This window comes from Colias croceus, chromosome 29 (assembly GCF_905220415.1).
Source record: "Colias croceus chromosome 29, ilColCroc2.1".
Classification (NCBI taxonomy): domain Eukaryota; kingdom Metazoa; phylum Arthropoda; class Insecta; order Lepidoptera; family Pieridae; genus Colias; species Colias croceus.
In genome coordinates this window covers 4,285,823-4,303,611 of record NC_059565.1, presented here as the reverse complement: position 1 = coordinate 4,303,611, position 17,789 = coordinate 4,285,823, and the positions used below count along the sequence as shown (strand labels likewise).

Here is a 17,789-nt window from a genome sequence, read left to right as displayed (position 1 = left end):
GCAATCCCGGAAATCCCACGGGAACGGGAACTATGCGGCTTTGACTGCGCGGGCGAAGCCGCGATCGGATAGCTAGCTTGTAATAAATTATTCGTAAATGTGGAGGTTTGAGGTAAAATTGTATGAGGCAAATCAGTATGCATAGATCTGATGATAATGAATTAGATTTTTGTTTTGGCTAAAATATTCCTACATGTCTAGGATCGAGGTATAGCTGTGTGGGGTAAATTGATATCTACAGACCCTAAAGTGTTTGATCTCTGCCGAGGGTTGGAGAGTTTCTTTAAGGAGTGCGATACGGGAATATTGCAGGTAAGTTCTTTGAATTATGTTGAATATTAGTTATTTGGTTTAACAAATTCTCAATAATATTATTTTCTTATTGACTAAGTACTGCATTGTTTGAATAGTAATGAATGTCAAAAAGTAATGCTATCAACGACTCTATTAGCGAGTCATGCAACTGGCATGTAGTCTATTTTTTTTTTTGTATTAAATATTGTAAGAAATAACACGCGAGGCCGGGTTAAATATTAGTTTGAATGTAATAAGAATGTACTGCGATTCTACACAGCTACCTAATTGATGTAGGTAGTTGATAACGAAACGAAGCAAGTCAACGACTATTAGCAAAGTGAAGGTAGTTGGGTCGAACGTCGTATAAACAACGTCCGAGCCCCTAGGCACGATTCGTACGAATGCGCCACGAGACAAAGGAAAGCGGCTTTTTATAGTATTCGACAGCTAAGCATGTTCAGACTTGAAATAATGACAACTATGTTGACAACTATTCATCCACAAAAATATTAAATCAAAAGTTACGTCTAACACGGCCATACTGACAATCGTACGTCCTCGTACGCCTTTTCTCGTATTACAGTACAACGGTAGTTCATCTCGGGATTACACAACCATCCTGCCTCGGCCACACTGACCTTACAGAACAACAATCACATCCACATGACATAGGCACTACGTTCGCGTATCATGGGAACAACACCTACTCATTTGTGACATAGGCACGACGTTCGCTTAACACAAATGAAGGCTCAACTACCCCGGACCGCAGGGCGCAGTCCGGATAGCACACACAACTCCTTCGATGAACTACATTCCCGTTACAATAATCCACGTAACAAACTTTTACTTCACACAACGCACGAAAAAACACAAACGCCAGTATGCCGTTACAAAACTACGTAAACTCAAACACATTTAAATAAGTGTAGGCTTGAATTCTATCCCGCTTCTGATGTAAGAAATAACACGCGAGGCCGGGTTAAATATTAGTTTGAATGTAATAAGAATGTACTGCGATTCTACACAGCTACCTAATTGATGTAGGTAGTTGATAACGAAACGAAGCAAGTCAACGACTATTAGCAAAGTGAAGGTAGTTGGGTCGAACGTCGTATAAACAACGTCCGAGCCCCTAGGCACGATTCGTACGAATGCGCCACGAGACAAAGGAAAGCGGCTTTTTATAGTATTCGACAGCTAAGCATGTTCAGACTTGAAATAATGACAACTATGTTGACAACTATTCATCCACAAAAATATTAAATCAAAAGTTACGTCTAACAATATATTATTGCCTAAAAATTTCGATGCGCATCATAATATTATAATGCCAGTTCAAGTTGTTTTTTTGTTTCTCTAGTATGGTTGTTTTTAAGTTGGTATTGCATGAGCTAGTTGCTCTAAAGCTTTATCAAAAACGATTCGCATATTACAAAAGTGAAGTCCCATGTCCCCTAGTGGGGTAAGGGGCAGATGCATTATACATCTGTTTCACTGATCGATTTTCTTTAGACAAGTAGGTGATCAGCCTTCTGTGTCCTTGCCAGACAAAGACATTTTTTTTTCTTCTTCGTCTCCACCGGGAATCGAACCCAGGACCCCTCGGTGCTACGCTCACGCGTCAACCACTGTACCAAGGAGGCGGTCACAAAAGATAGTGATAATAATATCTGTAATATTAATTAATTTAAATTTATTATCAAAGGTCCCTGGAGAAATTGAAGTGTCAGTGTGGAACGAGGGTGGCAAGTATTATGTGTACCATCCGTGGCCAGCCGACAGATATGGTTATAAGGTAATATTTTAGTTTTAATATTTATTATCTGTTCGTGTATATCCTTGCAAAATACAAAGCTAAAGAAATGAAAGTGGAATAATTAAAAACAGTAGAATTACAGGGTGGCTCTGAAATACGTTGACAACTTATTTTACGATTTTTTTTATTTTTCTTTTACACAGTATAACGGTGACTACTAAATAATAAAAATACAGTATTATTTTATTGTTAATATCTATTTATTTTCAAAATAACCACCTTTAGCTTTAATACAAAGGCTTAAACGTTTTCTGAAGTTTTCGACGATTTTCCGTACCTCCTCTTCAGATATTTTGTCCCACTCACAAGTAAGTGTTGCCTTCAACGCGTCTTAACTTCTGTGTGAAGTTGCACAGGCCCTCGCCTCTAGAATTGAACATACGCTGAAATCCATTTGATTAAGATCTGGTGAAAATGGAGGCCATTCCTTGGAACTTATGAACTCTGGGAAATGGTCCATACATCACTACTGCACATTTGAGGCCCTGTGAGATGAAGCAGAGTCCTGTTGAAAAGTCCACGGTTGGTCACCGAAGTGCTGCTGGCTCCAAGGAAGAACTACACTCTCCAAAATATCGCGTCGGTATATTTCTTGATTCACTTTCACACCTTTTTTTTACGAAAACGAGAGGAGTTTTGCCTGTTGAGCAAATGTCACGCCAAACCATGACTGAATCCGGTTTTTACCGAAAGGGGATAATTGCTGTGGCTCCACGACGACTAGAAGAGTAAACTCTATCATTTTGGCGCTTATGAGACTGCTCAATTTGAAACAAATTCCATCTGCGAAAAAAATATTTTTCCACGCTTCACCAGCGGAGCGCGCTTTAAGTAAGCGACATCTTTCAAGGCGTATTTTTTTATCTTTATCATCCAACCGATGTGCTTTTCGCAGCTTGTATGCTGTTAACTTGAGCTCATTTTTAACAACTCGTTGTAACGTTGAATGACTTACAACGAAGTCTCGAGCCATTTTTCTTACCTTGGCTTGTGAATTGCGGGTCAATCTTTGTTTGACGATATGTCGAAGCCTAGGTTTCCTCACAGTTATTTTTCTGCCTCTTCCCAGACGGTCACCAAGATGGCCAAGCTCATCAAAGCGTTTAAAAGCAGAAGAAAATAACTGCTGACTGATACTGAGAAGTCGCACTACCGCGCAGTGCTGCTTACCAGCCTCATATAAGGATATTATTGCACCTCGTTGAGCAGACATAGTAAAAAATGACTAATTTTAAATTTATTCTCTTCACAAATAATGTTAAATTGGCGCTGTAGATACGAGTTCACACTCGTATACGCAGTGGATGGGAATGGCTCGTTACGCCGCCAGTAGCTAGGGTAAACACACGTCCGCTCACGCCCGAGGCTGCTGCGTGACTGTGTTCCCCACTACCCGCGAACCCGAGACATCCGGGGATATAGTACCTATACTTTACTCAAACACTACATCCCTTCCTTATTCTATTTTTTCTTTTATTTAAATATAATTGTTTACAACAAACATACATTATAGAAAGCTATCAGACTGATTTAGTTAGATATTTCATTAGCGGTATTCTTCGCTTTCATTTACATCACCGTTGTCTCCACCTCTATCCTGAACTTTCTGGACCGCTTCCATTCCATTCCCCCTCTGTTTTTATTAAGTCACATTACTCCTATGCTTTTGGCTAGTATCCACATTTCTGACAAGTACGTATCCACCTTCTAATCGTTCTACACTGTTTCGAGTTGATTTAAAGTTTGCTGTCAGTTTGTTACGCTTCTTCATCAAATTCAAATTCAAAATTCAAATTATATTTATTTGCAAGAATGTAGTACAAATTATAGATCTTTAAATTACAATATTATGTGGCTAACACATTCTACCCAATACCCATTGATTGGGTGTGCAAATATTAAACAGAAAGTTGATTAGTCTAATTATTATTTAAATATACACACAATTCAATTTTCACAATTACACGAACGCACTACGATTTACACGATTAAATCACACACTTATCACACAATCTTCTCACTTCAAAGTCATAAATTCTTCAATGTCATAAAATTGTTTTAACATTAGCCAGTTCGTCAGTTTATTTTTGAAAAGATTTACTGGTAGTTCCTTGAAATTGTCCGGTATTTTATTATATATTTTAATAGCCATAAATATTACACTGTTTTTAGCTTTGTTGATTCTACATCTCCTCTACATATACTTTATCACCTGTTATTGACCTCAAAATCACCTCTTTCTATCTGTATGTTATTTTCTATTGTTTTTTAATTCCTGTCCCTAACATCGGAATTGTCAAATTCTTGTTCGTTATACAACCGAGAGGAAATTTTATCTTTATTTTTTTTTCTTTATTTACTGTCTTCCAGAGAATGTCCTTGTTTTCCAAAAGAATTTCATTTCATCAGTTGTTCTTCCGAGCTTGTTTGTATATTCAACTTTCCAGCTTGGTTCCGCAGTTTTCCTACAACTTCTCGAATATCTCTCCTTCTTCCTGTTATGTTATGTTATGTTTGTTGAACATATAACTTTCGATAATTAAAAACACAAACCCAACATTTATTCATTCAATAAGACTTCTTCTAGAAGCTCTTTTGAACCGTCGTAACATAATTTCACACTTTACCACCAATTCGGAAAGCAGCATCCATGAATGGGACCGGCAAGAAACTCTTTAGCTGCTCCTCTAACATCATGACAATATAAAATTTTAATTTAACATAACAGTAGGGTATGTAAATATAACATAATGATGATGCCAAAGAACTGTCCCGTGGATCCCACGCGACAAGCCTCCATGGCTTTTCATTCTCCATAATACATATTATATTCCTTAATGCTGTACTAGGCTCACTGAACTAATACGTTTTATATTTAAGTTTTAAAATTACCAATATTAAACTCTTTAATTCTATCAGGAGTTCTATTCCAAAAGAGTTATATATATTATATCTTGACCCATTAGATAGCCGGAAAAATAGCATGTCAATTTTATTTTTGTTCCTTATGTGATAACAATGTCCATCTCCTTCTCTTGAGTATAAGTCAGTATTATTGCGTATATTTAAAACGTTATTAAAATTTAATTATATACTGTGAAGGTACAGTAAGGATGCCAGTATCTCTTAGTGAGTCCCGAGCACGTAATTTATATAAATGCGTATGGACCATTTGTGTAATATTAAAACAGTTTCAATATCTGCTGCCAAGCCAAGCCAGCCCCATAGTAACCTTATGCCATGAAAGTAGTTAATAAACCAATCTAGTCGTATCTTCATCCGTGAAATGATGCCTCATGTTCCGAACTGTACGCAGCTGAGCTGGTGTCCTAGCAGCGGCAGTGCTAACATAGACTCCCCATTGTAGCTTCTCGTCTTATTTTCCTATAGCTGTGGCAAATAACTACACCGACTGTTTCAGAATCAGTTACATATATTTCAGGTAGACTGTAAATAGTCTCCTGTAACTCAGATCCATTTAACAATAACAAAGTGGCCCTATTCTTTTCGGCGCCTTTCGCGCATCCAAGAAAATCCAAGAACACCCTTTCCATCTTTTCCAACAAAAAGCAAGTGTTGTATTGTCATCTTCTAGGTCGAGTATACCAGGAGGGAAAGTAAGTTAGTCATTCTTTAGTCCAATAGGCACAACCTAAAATCAGGTTTGATTTCATGTGATAACACCGGTACGTATGCTTTACATTAATATAATGAAGGCTCATACTGCCTACAGCTAACAATTACGTACAATTTACCATTTATGAAGGCCATTTATATAGCCTATATAACAAATAACGCACGATTTACAATTTATGAAGGCTCGTACAGCCTATGTCACCAATCACGCACGATTTACATTTAATGAAGGCTCGTACAGCCTATGTCACCAATCACGCACGATTTACATTTAATGAAGGCTCGTACTGCCTATGTCACCAATCACGCACGATTTTCATTTAATGAAGGCTCGTACTGCCTATGTCACCAATCACGCACGATTTACATTTAATGAAGGCTCGTACTGCCTATACAACCAATCACGCACGATTTACATTTAATGAAGGCTCGTACTGCCTATACAACCAATCACGCACGATTTACATTTAATGAAGGCTCGTACTGCCTATACAACCAATCACGCACGATTTACATTTAATGAAGGCTCGTACTGCCTATACAACCAATCACGCACGATTTTCATTTAATGAAGGCTCGTACTGCCTATGTCACCAATCACGCACGATTTACATTTAATGAAGGCTCGTACTGCCTATGTCACCAATCACGCACGATTTTCATTTAATGAAGGCTCGTACTGCCTATGTCACCAATCACGCACGATTTACATTTAATGAAGGCTCGTACTGCCTATACAACCAATCACGCACGATTTACATTTAATGAAGGCTCGTACTGCCTATACAACCAATCACGCACGATTTACATTTAATGAAGGCTCGTACTGCCTATACAACCAATCACGCACGATTTACATTTAATGAAGGCTCGTACTGCCTATACAACCAAACACGCACGATTTACATTTAATGAAGGCTCGTACTGCCTATACAATAATTTTATTCATTATTATTATTTTAAATTTGATTTGCACCCAGTGTGCAGTCTCGTCTAACTTGAAGATAGGGTTACATTTCAGTTTATAGTCGCAAAAATATACATATATATATATTTTTTTTAATTATTTGACAGTCAGTTCTCTGTGTATCTGTTAACTCCAATCGATACTTACATAATATGGCGGCATCTATTGACTGGATTGAGTAAGTATTCAATAGATGGCGCTATTTAATAATTAGAAGACTACGCGTTTGACCGTTCATATTCATAATTAAGACAACGTCTGTCGGGTCAACCAGTATGTATAATGTATATATTTATCGAATATAAAATTAATATTTACAATTGCATGCTTAATATTAAGCGAAATACGTAGATCAAGCGTAGATCAATTATAGGTAAAGTTATATCTTTCTTTTGGAAACTACTTACATAATATTATTTTATTTCATTTAGTCGGTACACAATTATATAGCTATAAGATACTACAGTACAGTTAATAGATTTTGTATTCAGTAAGTATAAGTTGTAGTACCTACATAAAACTTCCGACTAAATACTCTAAATAGTTTTATGGCCATACAAATGTGTACAGCGGGTACTGTGCAGTGTGCACGCGTAAAGAGTGTTATAATAATAAATAATAAAAATACTTTATTGTACACACAGATGAAGTTGACAGAAAGACAATAAATAACAGCAAAAGAGGTTATGGTACAGTAGGCGGATATTATATGAATTACGTATAATATTTGAACAACTTATACGTAGAAGAGGAATTAGTTATGTCTTCATTTACTTTTTACGACAACATATTATATAAAGAAATATATGTCTGTCTCTATCTCTGCTAGAAAAACACAGTGTCATATAGGTAATATCTAATATATAAAAATCAATGCCACTTTTCGTTGTAATTCCATAACTCGAGAACGGCTGAACCGATTTCGATAATTCTTTTTTTATTATATTCCTTGAAGTACGAGGATGGTTCTTATGTAGAGAAAACGTTAATATGTACCACGGGCGAAGCCGGGGCGGACCGCTAGTTTATTAGAAAAGTATTGCATCCGTATAGTCACGTGGTCTCCTCTGAGCAGCCATACCCTTCAATTAATGGTTGCTGCTTTGCGGTAATCCTTTTTGCCGCTATTGCTATCATCATCATCAGCCCATATACGTTCCCACTGCTGGGACACGGGCCTCCTATGAGGGTACAGGCCATAATCCACCACGCTGGCCAAGTGCGGGTTGGCGGATGACACATGTCGTCGAACTTTTTTTTTTTTTTTTTTTTTTTTTTTTTTTTTTTTTTTTTTATTCTTCGACATGCTATTGCTATATTTTCTTCTTTTTAATTTTATTTGATTATTAAGAATTTCATTTTTTCTTTATGGTGGCACATAAAATTTTCTATTTCGAAACAAATCATCATGTCATATTTATTAATTGCTCTGATACCGACTATATTATAAAATATAATTATTATTTATAATAAGTAGTTACAGCCCTATAAATGTACATATTATTTACTATTATAAAACAGAGCGCAGCAATTACATAATTAAATCATAATATTTAATACAATCTACAAAATTTATGATACAAAATCATTGGCCGCTTTGTTTGGCTTATTTAACCTCATGTTGGTAACTACATAATATAATAACTTTGGCAGACAGTGCACGTACTTAGCACCGCGTAGCTTTAGTGTCACGCTCTGCTCATGTCACACAGATTGACTAGTGCCTCGCTAAGCAAAGCCCTATACACCAACGCGTAGCCTAAAAACTCGCAAACCATTAACTTAAGAAACTATTGCATTACCACCGATCCCTGATAAGTATGCGAACCAAATCTGCCCGTTCAAAATGGGTTAAAATCTAGTCTGAAGGACTAACTTAATACAAGTAGGTGAAGCTATTAAGAGCATGTTATAAAGAGAAATCATTTAGCAGAATATCATTGTTTGTGTCATGAGTAGGTATATAAGTAAGAATTATCATAATACAATAATTTTGTACACGCTAGGTTTTTTCCTAACTAATAATATCCGTTTTACAATAATTATATACTTACTCAAATACATTAGAACGCAAATATTTTGTCGGACACTAATATAAATTTTATGAAAATTATAACTTTAGACGTCAAGCGTCTGAGTAGGTACATCCAGCGCTGGCGCTTGGTAATCTGTTTAGCAGTATAGTTACTGCGCATTACAACCATAGAAAATATTCTGGTACAACACATTTGACATATTAGCGCGGCGTCAGTATAGTGTTACGTTTTAGTTATGTGCCTTGACGTCGCGTACGTACGCATCCTATGTGTCAAACTCAAAGCCTAAATCATGTTTATCGCTTACGACTTGAACAAAAGCAAAACGTAACGTAATTAACATTAGTAATCTACCTCCCTTATTTTTATAAATTCTGAGAATAATTATTTAAAATTATAAGTCTGACCTTTATCCTCGTCGCCAAATGTAGATACGAGTTCACACTCGTATACGCAGTGGATGGGAATGGCTCGTTACGCCGCCAGTAGCTAGGGTAAACACACGTCCGCTCACGCCCGAGGCTGCTGCGTGACTGTGTTCCCCACTACCCGCGAACCCGAGACATCCGGGGATATAGTACCTATACTTTACTCAAACACTACAGGCGCCAAAACATGTGAAAATAATAATTAAAAAACAATAGCAACGCAGCATGTCCCATTTTTTAAATTTATTATTTTGAAATTTGTCAACGTAATTTAGAACCACCCTGTAATACCATTCTTCGTTCTAAACCTCCCGAGTTATAAAAGAAATAAGCACAATTTTTCGTGTCTGGTTTTTCGGTTTAACATAACCAGCTGCCATTGTCTGTTTCGCTTTACTTCTCTATATTTACTGCTACTTGTATTTTTTGATATTTTTAACCGACTTCAAAAAAGGAGGAGGTTCTCAATTCGGCCGGTATATTTTTTTATTTTATAACTTTTATTTCATTTTGTCTTCTTGTGGTAAATTTTGATTATATTTTGTTATTGTATGCTGTCCCTGATAAACTATTCTACATTTATGTTTTCTTTAAATGCACTAACAAATCATCCAGGTGGGTCTCCAAGATGGCGGCAAAGCGTGTGTCTTCTACTTTTCCCGTATTTTCCGCCTTTTACGAACACTTCATTCCACTATGTTATAATGATTTAGGGAGAATCCCTTATATAATCAGTTTTTTTTCTGTAAAACTATATTTTCTGTAAAACTATAAATATTTGTTAATCTAACCACTAAATCATCCAGGTAGGGCTCCAAGATGGCGGCAAAGCGTGTGTCCTCTACTTTTCCCGCGTTTCCCGCCTCTGCGAACACTTTTTAGACAGCGTGGCCGATCTTAAACGGAAGCCGTTCAGCATCTCTGACGTCACGGTTCACGAGCGACCAGATATGCCCGAGCCTGTTAATAAAATGAAACGTTAGTGACGTCATTGTTCATTTTAGAAATGTGCTATTGTTGAAAGTGTGCATAAACACATCATGCAACATTGCTAAAATGTGACAGTAGTGCGATGTTAAAATAATCTTATAAATACATGAAAAATAGCATTTACATAATAAAATCTTTAATCAACAGCGGTGGCACCCAACAAGTGGGTGATCAAGGGCCGTTTCCATGAAGCGGACGCTCGTTTCCCCGAAGAGCATAGAGGCAAGCAAGCAACGCCAGCGTCCATAGCCGCTATAGCTATGGCGCATGTTATAGAACCGCCCGCTTGGACAGCCGATGATGTGGATGAGGTGTGTGACAAACATGACACGTTACAAACATGACACGTTATAAACTTGACACGTTACTAAAATGAAACGTTACAAACATGACACGTTACAAACTTGTCACGTTACAAACATGACACGTTACAAACATGACACGTTACATATATGTACATGGCACGTGACAAACATAGCACGTTACAAACATGGTACGATACTGACATGGCACGTGACAAACATGCCACGATACAAACATGACACGTTACAAATGTGGCACGTTACAAACATGACACGTTACAAACTTGGTACGTTACAAGCATTGCACGTTACATACATGGCACGTGACAAACATGGCACGTAATAAACATGGCACGTAATAAACATGGCACGTAATAAACATGGCACGTGGCATACACGGCACGTTACAAACATGACTATATGTAATATGTGATCAGCTACAAACATATTGTAATCAATGCTCTCGTCAAGGTTCATTAAAAATTTTAAAATATATCAACACAACAATTGACGAAAATATACTCAAGTTCATTTTTTTTTCCCAGACACTAATACGCGGTGATATTCTATACCAAAACACGATGGAATACCTCGAAAAGATGGGAATTAGCCTCGAAACGGCTAAACCGGACGAAGAGGCTGGGGAGGAAGAGGATAATGCTCCCAGTGGTACTCTAGCGGCGATAGATGTGATGAGCAGGTTCAAGATATCGGAGTATGATTGTATTGAAACGGAAGTGTTGGATAGTGTGTACAGTGGTTAGTGAAATATCAGGGACTTTATTCACAGGGTAGTCGAGTCGTGAAAATTTGCACTCAAAATAACATGAACCAAAAAAATATTTTTAAAGTTTTTGCAACTATGTAGTTTAATCGCCCCGATTTTGCACGGGTAGAAATTGTTGTAGCTTTTAAAATTTTTAACACTTAATTCTAATTCAAGACAAAACCAATCCAAGTACAAATCCGTTCAAATCCGTTCAGCCGTTTTGATCTATAAGTGATATATTGAAAATGTGTAGTTTCATTTTTGTTTTATCTCACACTAGCTGCTCTGCGCGGTTTCACCCGCGTGTCTCATCTCCTGTTGATCGTAGCGTGATAATATATAGCCTATAGGCTTCCTCGATAAATGAGCTATCAAACACCGAAAGAATTTTTCAAATCGGACCAGTAGTTCCCGAGATCAGCGCGTTCAAACAAACAAACAAACTCTTCAGCTTTTTAATATTGGTATAGATTATTTGTAGCTCTATTGAATAAATCAATATTTATTTAATTATTCAGGAGAATTGAACCCAGAAGCGGGTTCCGGCACTATATCCCTAAAGGACTCGCTCAAACAACTCTTTAAGGAACATACACACGCGGTAGTGACTGCACGTGGCGGGTCCACGGCGATATGGAGACATGAAGATAGTTTTTATTTGTTCGATCCGCACGGATGTGACGATAATGGTGAGGTTTTTGTATGTGATAATGTATATTATAATGTTTTATACAGGGTGTCCCACTATTGGTATACTAAGCGCGATGGGACTTGTAGTTTTGCATACACTGATCACATAAAAAATACTTAAACAACAAACGTCAAAAATTGTTTGCTAAATTTTTCCTAAAAAATTCTTGTTTTCTTCTCTAGCTTCGCGCAGCCGGCATATACCGCTTCTCTAATGTGAGCATGTTGTCTATGAAAACATAATCTTAAACGATAGCTCACGTGCTGGTGGCAAAGTTGGGCGGGTTGCTTGTTTTGGGTGTACACAAAGAGTTTTAAGAATTCATCTATTTGAAAAAAAATGGGTCTGGAATTTTTTTTTACGTTCTCAGCGTATGCAAAACTATAACCTCCTTTGAGCTTAGTATACCAACAGTGGGACACCCTGTATACTGTGTATGTTATAATTATTTTCAATAATTGAAAGGAAGCTATAGATGTAATTTAGCATGCATAGTTGTTCAAACCGTCATTGCTTTTGTTCATTGCTACAATGCGTCGTGGTTTAATAGCATATTATATATGCCACCAAAAACATAAATGTAAAAATTGGAGCCGAGTTCAATCGTTGACTTAATTTGCCAAAAAAGAAATGAGATCTAATTAATGTGTGCCAAGTTCTGCAGACAGTCCAGAATTTTATTTACAAAGATGTATTAAGTTCTTAGGTTGACTGAAAACTCAATTGTTTTATTTTCCCTTAGAGAACAATGTTTATTCCAAAATATAACTTTTTTAATTTGAATAATATAATTATTTTCACAAAGCAAACAACTAATGACCTATTGAACCCCATAATTTGATGAGGCTAGTTTTACATACTGTTTATATTTTGTGAGGTTCTAAAAACTAGCCTCATCAAATTATGGGGTTCAATAGGTCATTAGTTGTTTGCTTTGTGAAAATAATTATATTATTCAAATTAAAAAAGTTATATTTTGGAATAAACATTGTTCTCTAAGGGAAAATAAAACAATTGAGTTTTCAGTCAACCTAAGAACTTAATACATCTTTGTAAATAAAATTCTGGACTGTCTGCAGAACTTGGCACACATTAATTAGATCTCATTTCTTTTTTGGCAAATTAAGTCAACGATTGAACTCGGCTCCAATTTTTACATTTATGTTTTTGGTGGCATATCATTACTTTTTGTACAGAAAATTACTCTGCAAATTTGATTTACTTTATGAATATAATACTTTTTATACACGATTTTTATTTTATATATTTTTTCTTGCGGTTTCTTTGTATTATTTTCTATATTTTCTTGTATGTTATGAATGTCAGCGCACATTGCCCCGTCATTATCTGCAATTTTTTAAACTCGTTTTTTGTTTAAAAGATTACATGATTTTCTAAACATCCAGCGTGAATTTGTACACATACTATTACAAAGATGCAAAGATCGTTGTAGAAGAATCGTCGCCTTACTCCATGACGTTACGGTATTGCCATGACGCGATTTTGAAATTTTACTCTAAACGCGCCTAAAGATGCTTCACTTATATTAATATTACGCAAATAAAATCATTCCGACCTTCGACGAAGCCTTCTTCCATTACACTGAAATTAAAACTAAACTAAACACTCATAAATAAAGAATAAATAAATGTGAATATGTAAAATTGTATATTATTGTTACCTGTATGAGCAATATTTTTATTACAATTTTCTTTTATTTTACGTTTAATAACAGTTTTGAATAAAGAAATCATGCAATCGAAGTAATCCGCCCTAGCGATACTAGCGCGAGTGAGTGTGATGTCAGAGGCGCATCGAATCTACAGATGTTTCGCGCTAAAATATGTAAACTTCAATAATCTATATCTCAGTCATTTATTGATGGATTTCAAAATTTTTTTCGGCCACTGACTAGTTTTGATCTATTTTTTAAGACTAGTAAGGTGAATATAATATTTTCTATTTTTATAAACTTTTCCATTTTTCCATACAAACAAAATTAATGTCATTGAAAAAAAAATTAAATACAGATAAATTCAGTATTTTCTGATTTTTTCCTTTGTATACTCACTATTACCTAGTTGATTACAAAATTTGAACTTTCTAGGTCATCTGGAAGTGGGTTAGGTTTTGTATATGTCTATAAGTCAGTCAGTCTTAAAAATTGCGATTTTTGGATATTAATATCTACGCAACTGTTTAATCTGTATTTATGAAATTTAAGGTTCTTGTTTATCTTGAGGTCCTCTTGATATGTACCAAATTTGGTTTATTTAACTTAAATAGTTTTCGAGTTATTAGGGGGTGAAAAGTGGCTCGAAATGGTTTGTGTAAATATACACACGGCTGCTGCTCGCCAGTTCTCTTCGCTTGAACTCGGCTTGACACGCTGCCGCGTGTCTAGATCATGAACGTGCTTGCCTGGCAGAGATCATTGCATAGTAATAAGGCCGCCCTTTGTGCTTTAATTTATTGTACAACTCTTATTTTATGTACTTGTTGTCTTGCACAATGGAGTGTTAAATATATAAATAAATATAAAGTCTCTTTTATTATTGTCACAACGCAATCTAAGTGTTTTTTTAGCGTCATAACATTATTTTCGCGATGTGAACATTTTAATGTCACCACGACGCCTTGTTAGCTAATTTTTCGTTTATTAAGGTACTAGTGGTCCGCCCCGGCTTCGCCCGTGGTACATAATACGTATTTCGCAATAAAAAGTGGCCTATGTCCTTTCTCGGGTATCAAAATATCTCCATACCAAATTTCATGCAAATCGGTTCAGTAGTTTAGGCGTGATTGAGTAACAGACAGACAGACAGACAGAGTTACTTTCGCATTTATAATACTTATTAGTATGGATTTGAGCATAACACATGCACTATTAACTATAGATAGATAATAATCAAAACATACCTACTATAAATAGCCTGTTGTGCTCCAGTATGTTTTTTTATATATATTTACTTTTGCTACCATTGTTTTATTGCACAGTCAAGTATTTTTGTTTGTCTGTTTGTATAAATATTGTAACTTGCTATTATTAAAGTTGTAACTAATAAAATAAAATAAACAGGCTATCCATCCGACGAGCCACGCGCTGCAGCGTGTTTGATTCGCGTCAAGGGTACTACCAATGACCTAGCGAATGTGATTCTCGGCAACTTATCACCAGGGAATGATGATAGCTTCAACATATCACCCGTATCGGTGATGGCAAGCAAGTTAAATGCGGAGTTGGGCGCTCCGGAGACTAAATTGGAGGTTATTAAACCTAGTTTTAGGATGATCGTTCGTTTAACTATAGTTAGACGACATAGTTGTTCGTTTAGGTCAGGTAGTTACATTAGGAGGTGAGTGAGGTTATTAAACATAGTTTAAGGGTGACTGTTCGTTTAACTATAGTTACACGACTTTGTTGTTCGTTTAGGTCATATTAAGTTACATTGCGAAGTAAATAAATCGAGAATAGGTTGATCGCAAGGTTAATAGTACTTGATGATTTGGTTGTTCGTGTAGGTAAGGTTATATTAAATACGCGGTTTTTAAACCTAGGTTTAGGTTAATCGCCAGGTAAACGTTACTTTGAATGACTTGGTACTGTGCTAAGTGAATTATGAAGACTTTTTTGTGTGTTTATGTATGTTTGATTGACGCCATCAAGTACTTTGTGAATGTGATTTTCGGTAACTTATCACCGGGGAACGATGAACAATGTACCTGTGTGTGTGAAATGCACAACACAACAACTCGTGGTTTTAAAAAAATATATTATTTTCAATTTTGGTGTACAAAAGAAAACTTGGATATTTCACATAGTTTTTTTTTAAATAGACTGTCAATTACGAAGATTTAAAATTTAATATATTTCACTTTTTACAGAGTAAAGCCTTCCAGTGGATTTCTAAAGGAACAGCGGCTATTATGATGGGACCACGTGGTGAGAATACCGCTCTTGGAAAGTTGGCTGAGAAGGCGGGAATTGGAGTGAGTCTAAATTTAATTTATAATTGCATACAAATGTTATGTTTTTTTTTAAATGTGTGCGTGTACTAGTGTATACACGTAAGATATGGAAAAAAATTAGTGTAACATTTTTTCGTTACGCGTGACATTTTTCCGTTACGCGCCATCTTTTTCTTATCCCTACCGCGCGTGATTCAACGTATTTCTGTAAAGTTGCATATAGTAAATTATTTTTTGATAAGGTCATAAAGAAGTTTCACTTCTTACGTGTGTACACAAGTACACGCACACATTTTTTTTCCATTAGGAAGAAGACATGGCCGGTCGTACTCTAGCTCTACCGTGTGCGGCTGCATTTGCCGCGGCCACTGAGTCGGTACCACCGCCTCATATGCACCAGGATCATATGTATAACTTTCTTGGTGAGTTTGTGTGTTCGTATAGATGGAAATATAGAATAGAATTTATTTATTCGTATTAAAAAACATTTATTTATTCAATTAGACTTCTTCTATAAGCACTTTTGAATCGTCATTACATATTATTTTGTCGTTTACTATTTAATTACATAAAAATACAGATAATATATTTAATATATTTAATTTAGATAAAATTACCAATTTTTATTCTATAAAGTTTTCATTGTGAATATGTGAAACATAAACAGATATTAATTATACATAAAATTACTTGCATACATTATAAGTCATTTTACGTACAAAATTGAATCTGTAGGCATATCTTTATTCAAAATGAATTAATAAATTAAAGAAGTCATTGAAAGACAGATTCGTTCGTTATCGAAGTCTGTCTATTTTATTTGCAGATGATTATAATTTTAAATATTATCTTCACGTTTTTTATTTAATTCAATCTAATCTCGGGTTGTCTGGCAGAAATCGCTTACAGCGATAAGACCGCCCTCTGTACATGTTATTACTTGTATAGCTCTTAGTTTCTAATCCTGTAATTAAAAAGTGAAGTCCCGTGTCCCCAAGTAGGGTAAGGGGCAGATGCATTATACATTTGTTTCACTGATCGATTTTCTTTAGGGACAAGTAGGTGATCAGTCTTCTGTGTCCCGCCAGACCGAGACATTTTTTTATCTTCGTCTCCACCGGGAATCGAACCCAGGACCCTTCGGTTCTATGCTCACGCGTTAACCACTGTACCAAGGAGACGGTCAATCCTGTATTTAGTGTGCAATAAAGAATTTTTTATTTTATTCATTAATTTCTAACCCAAAACAGATGCTGGCGTCGACTATTACCTCAATCACGTGAAGAAAACGGGCAAAAAGGAAATTTTACCAGAAGATTTAACTGAGAAATTCGAAATGGGAGCAAATACGTTTTCGATTGAACTCGGGGATGCTATAAGGTTGCCGTTGCGGTTGCCTGACGAACCACAAGGGGTAAGTGGATGATTTTATAGTTTACTAGCTTTCCACCCGCAGCTTCGCCCGCGCAGTCAAAGAAAACCCGCATAGTTCTCGTTCCCCTGGGATTTCCGGGATAAAACTTAGGCTACTTTTGTCCTTTCTCGGGTATCAAAATATCTCTATACCAAATTTCATGCAAATTGGTTCAGTAGTTAAGGCGTAATTGAGTAACAGACAGACAGACAGAGTTACTTTCGCATTTATAATATTAGTATGGATTATTTAAATTAACATTATATAAAACTTTGTTTTGTGAATTTAACCAACATAGGTGATCCTACTAATATTATAAATGCGAAAGTTTATGAGGATGTGTGTGTGTGTGTGTGTGTACTTGTTACTCTTTCACGCAAATACTACTGAACCGATTACAATGAAATTTAGCACACATAAAGAGGCTAACTTGGCTTAACACATAGGATAGGTTTTATTCCGGAGATCCCA

At 36.0% G+C, this 17,789-nt stretch overlaps 1 protein-coding gene across 1 annotated transcript in view; it reads left to right on the top strand.

The window, feature by feature from the left end:
* Positions 1-17,789, top strand: part of LOC123704242 — a 68,386-nt gene that overhangs the window by 13,769 nt on the left and 36,828 nt on the right. Inside the window, exons 16-25 of the mRNA XM_045652543.1 lie at positions 202-312; positions 2,006-2,095; positions 9,990-10,161; positions 10,321-10,484; positions 11,021-11,234; positions 11,763-11,933; positions 15,015-15,202; positions 15,821-15,925; positions 16,212-16,326; positions 17,155-17,318. Of these exons, the coding sequence (XP_045508499.1) occupies positions 202-312; positions 2,006-2,095; positions 9,990-10,161; positions 10,321-10,484; positions 11,021-11,234; positions 11,763-11,933; positions 15,015-15,202; positions 15,821-15,925; positions 16,212-16,326; positions 17,155-17,318 (1,494 nt within the window). The remainder of the gene's footprint in view (positions 1-201; positions 313-2,005; positions 2,096-9,989; positions 10,162-10,320; positions 10,485-11,020; positions 11,235-11,762; positions 11,934-15,014; positions 15,203-15,820; positions 15,926-16,211; positions 16,327-17,154; positions 17,319-17,789) is intronic.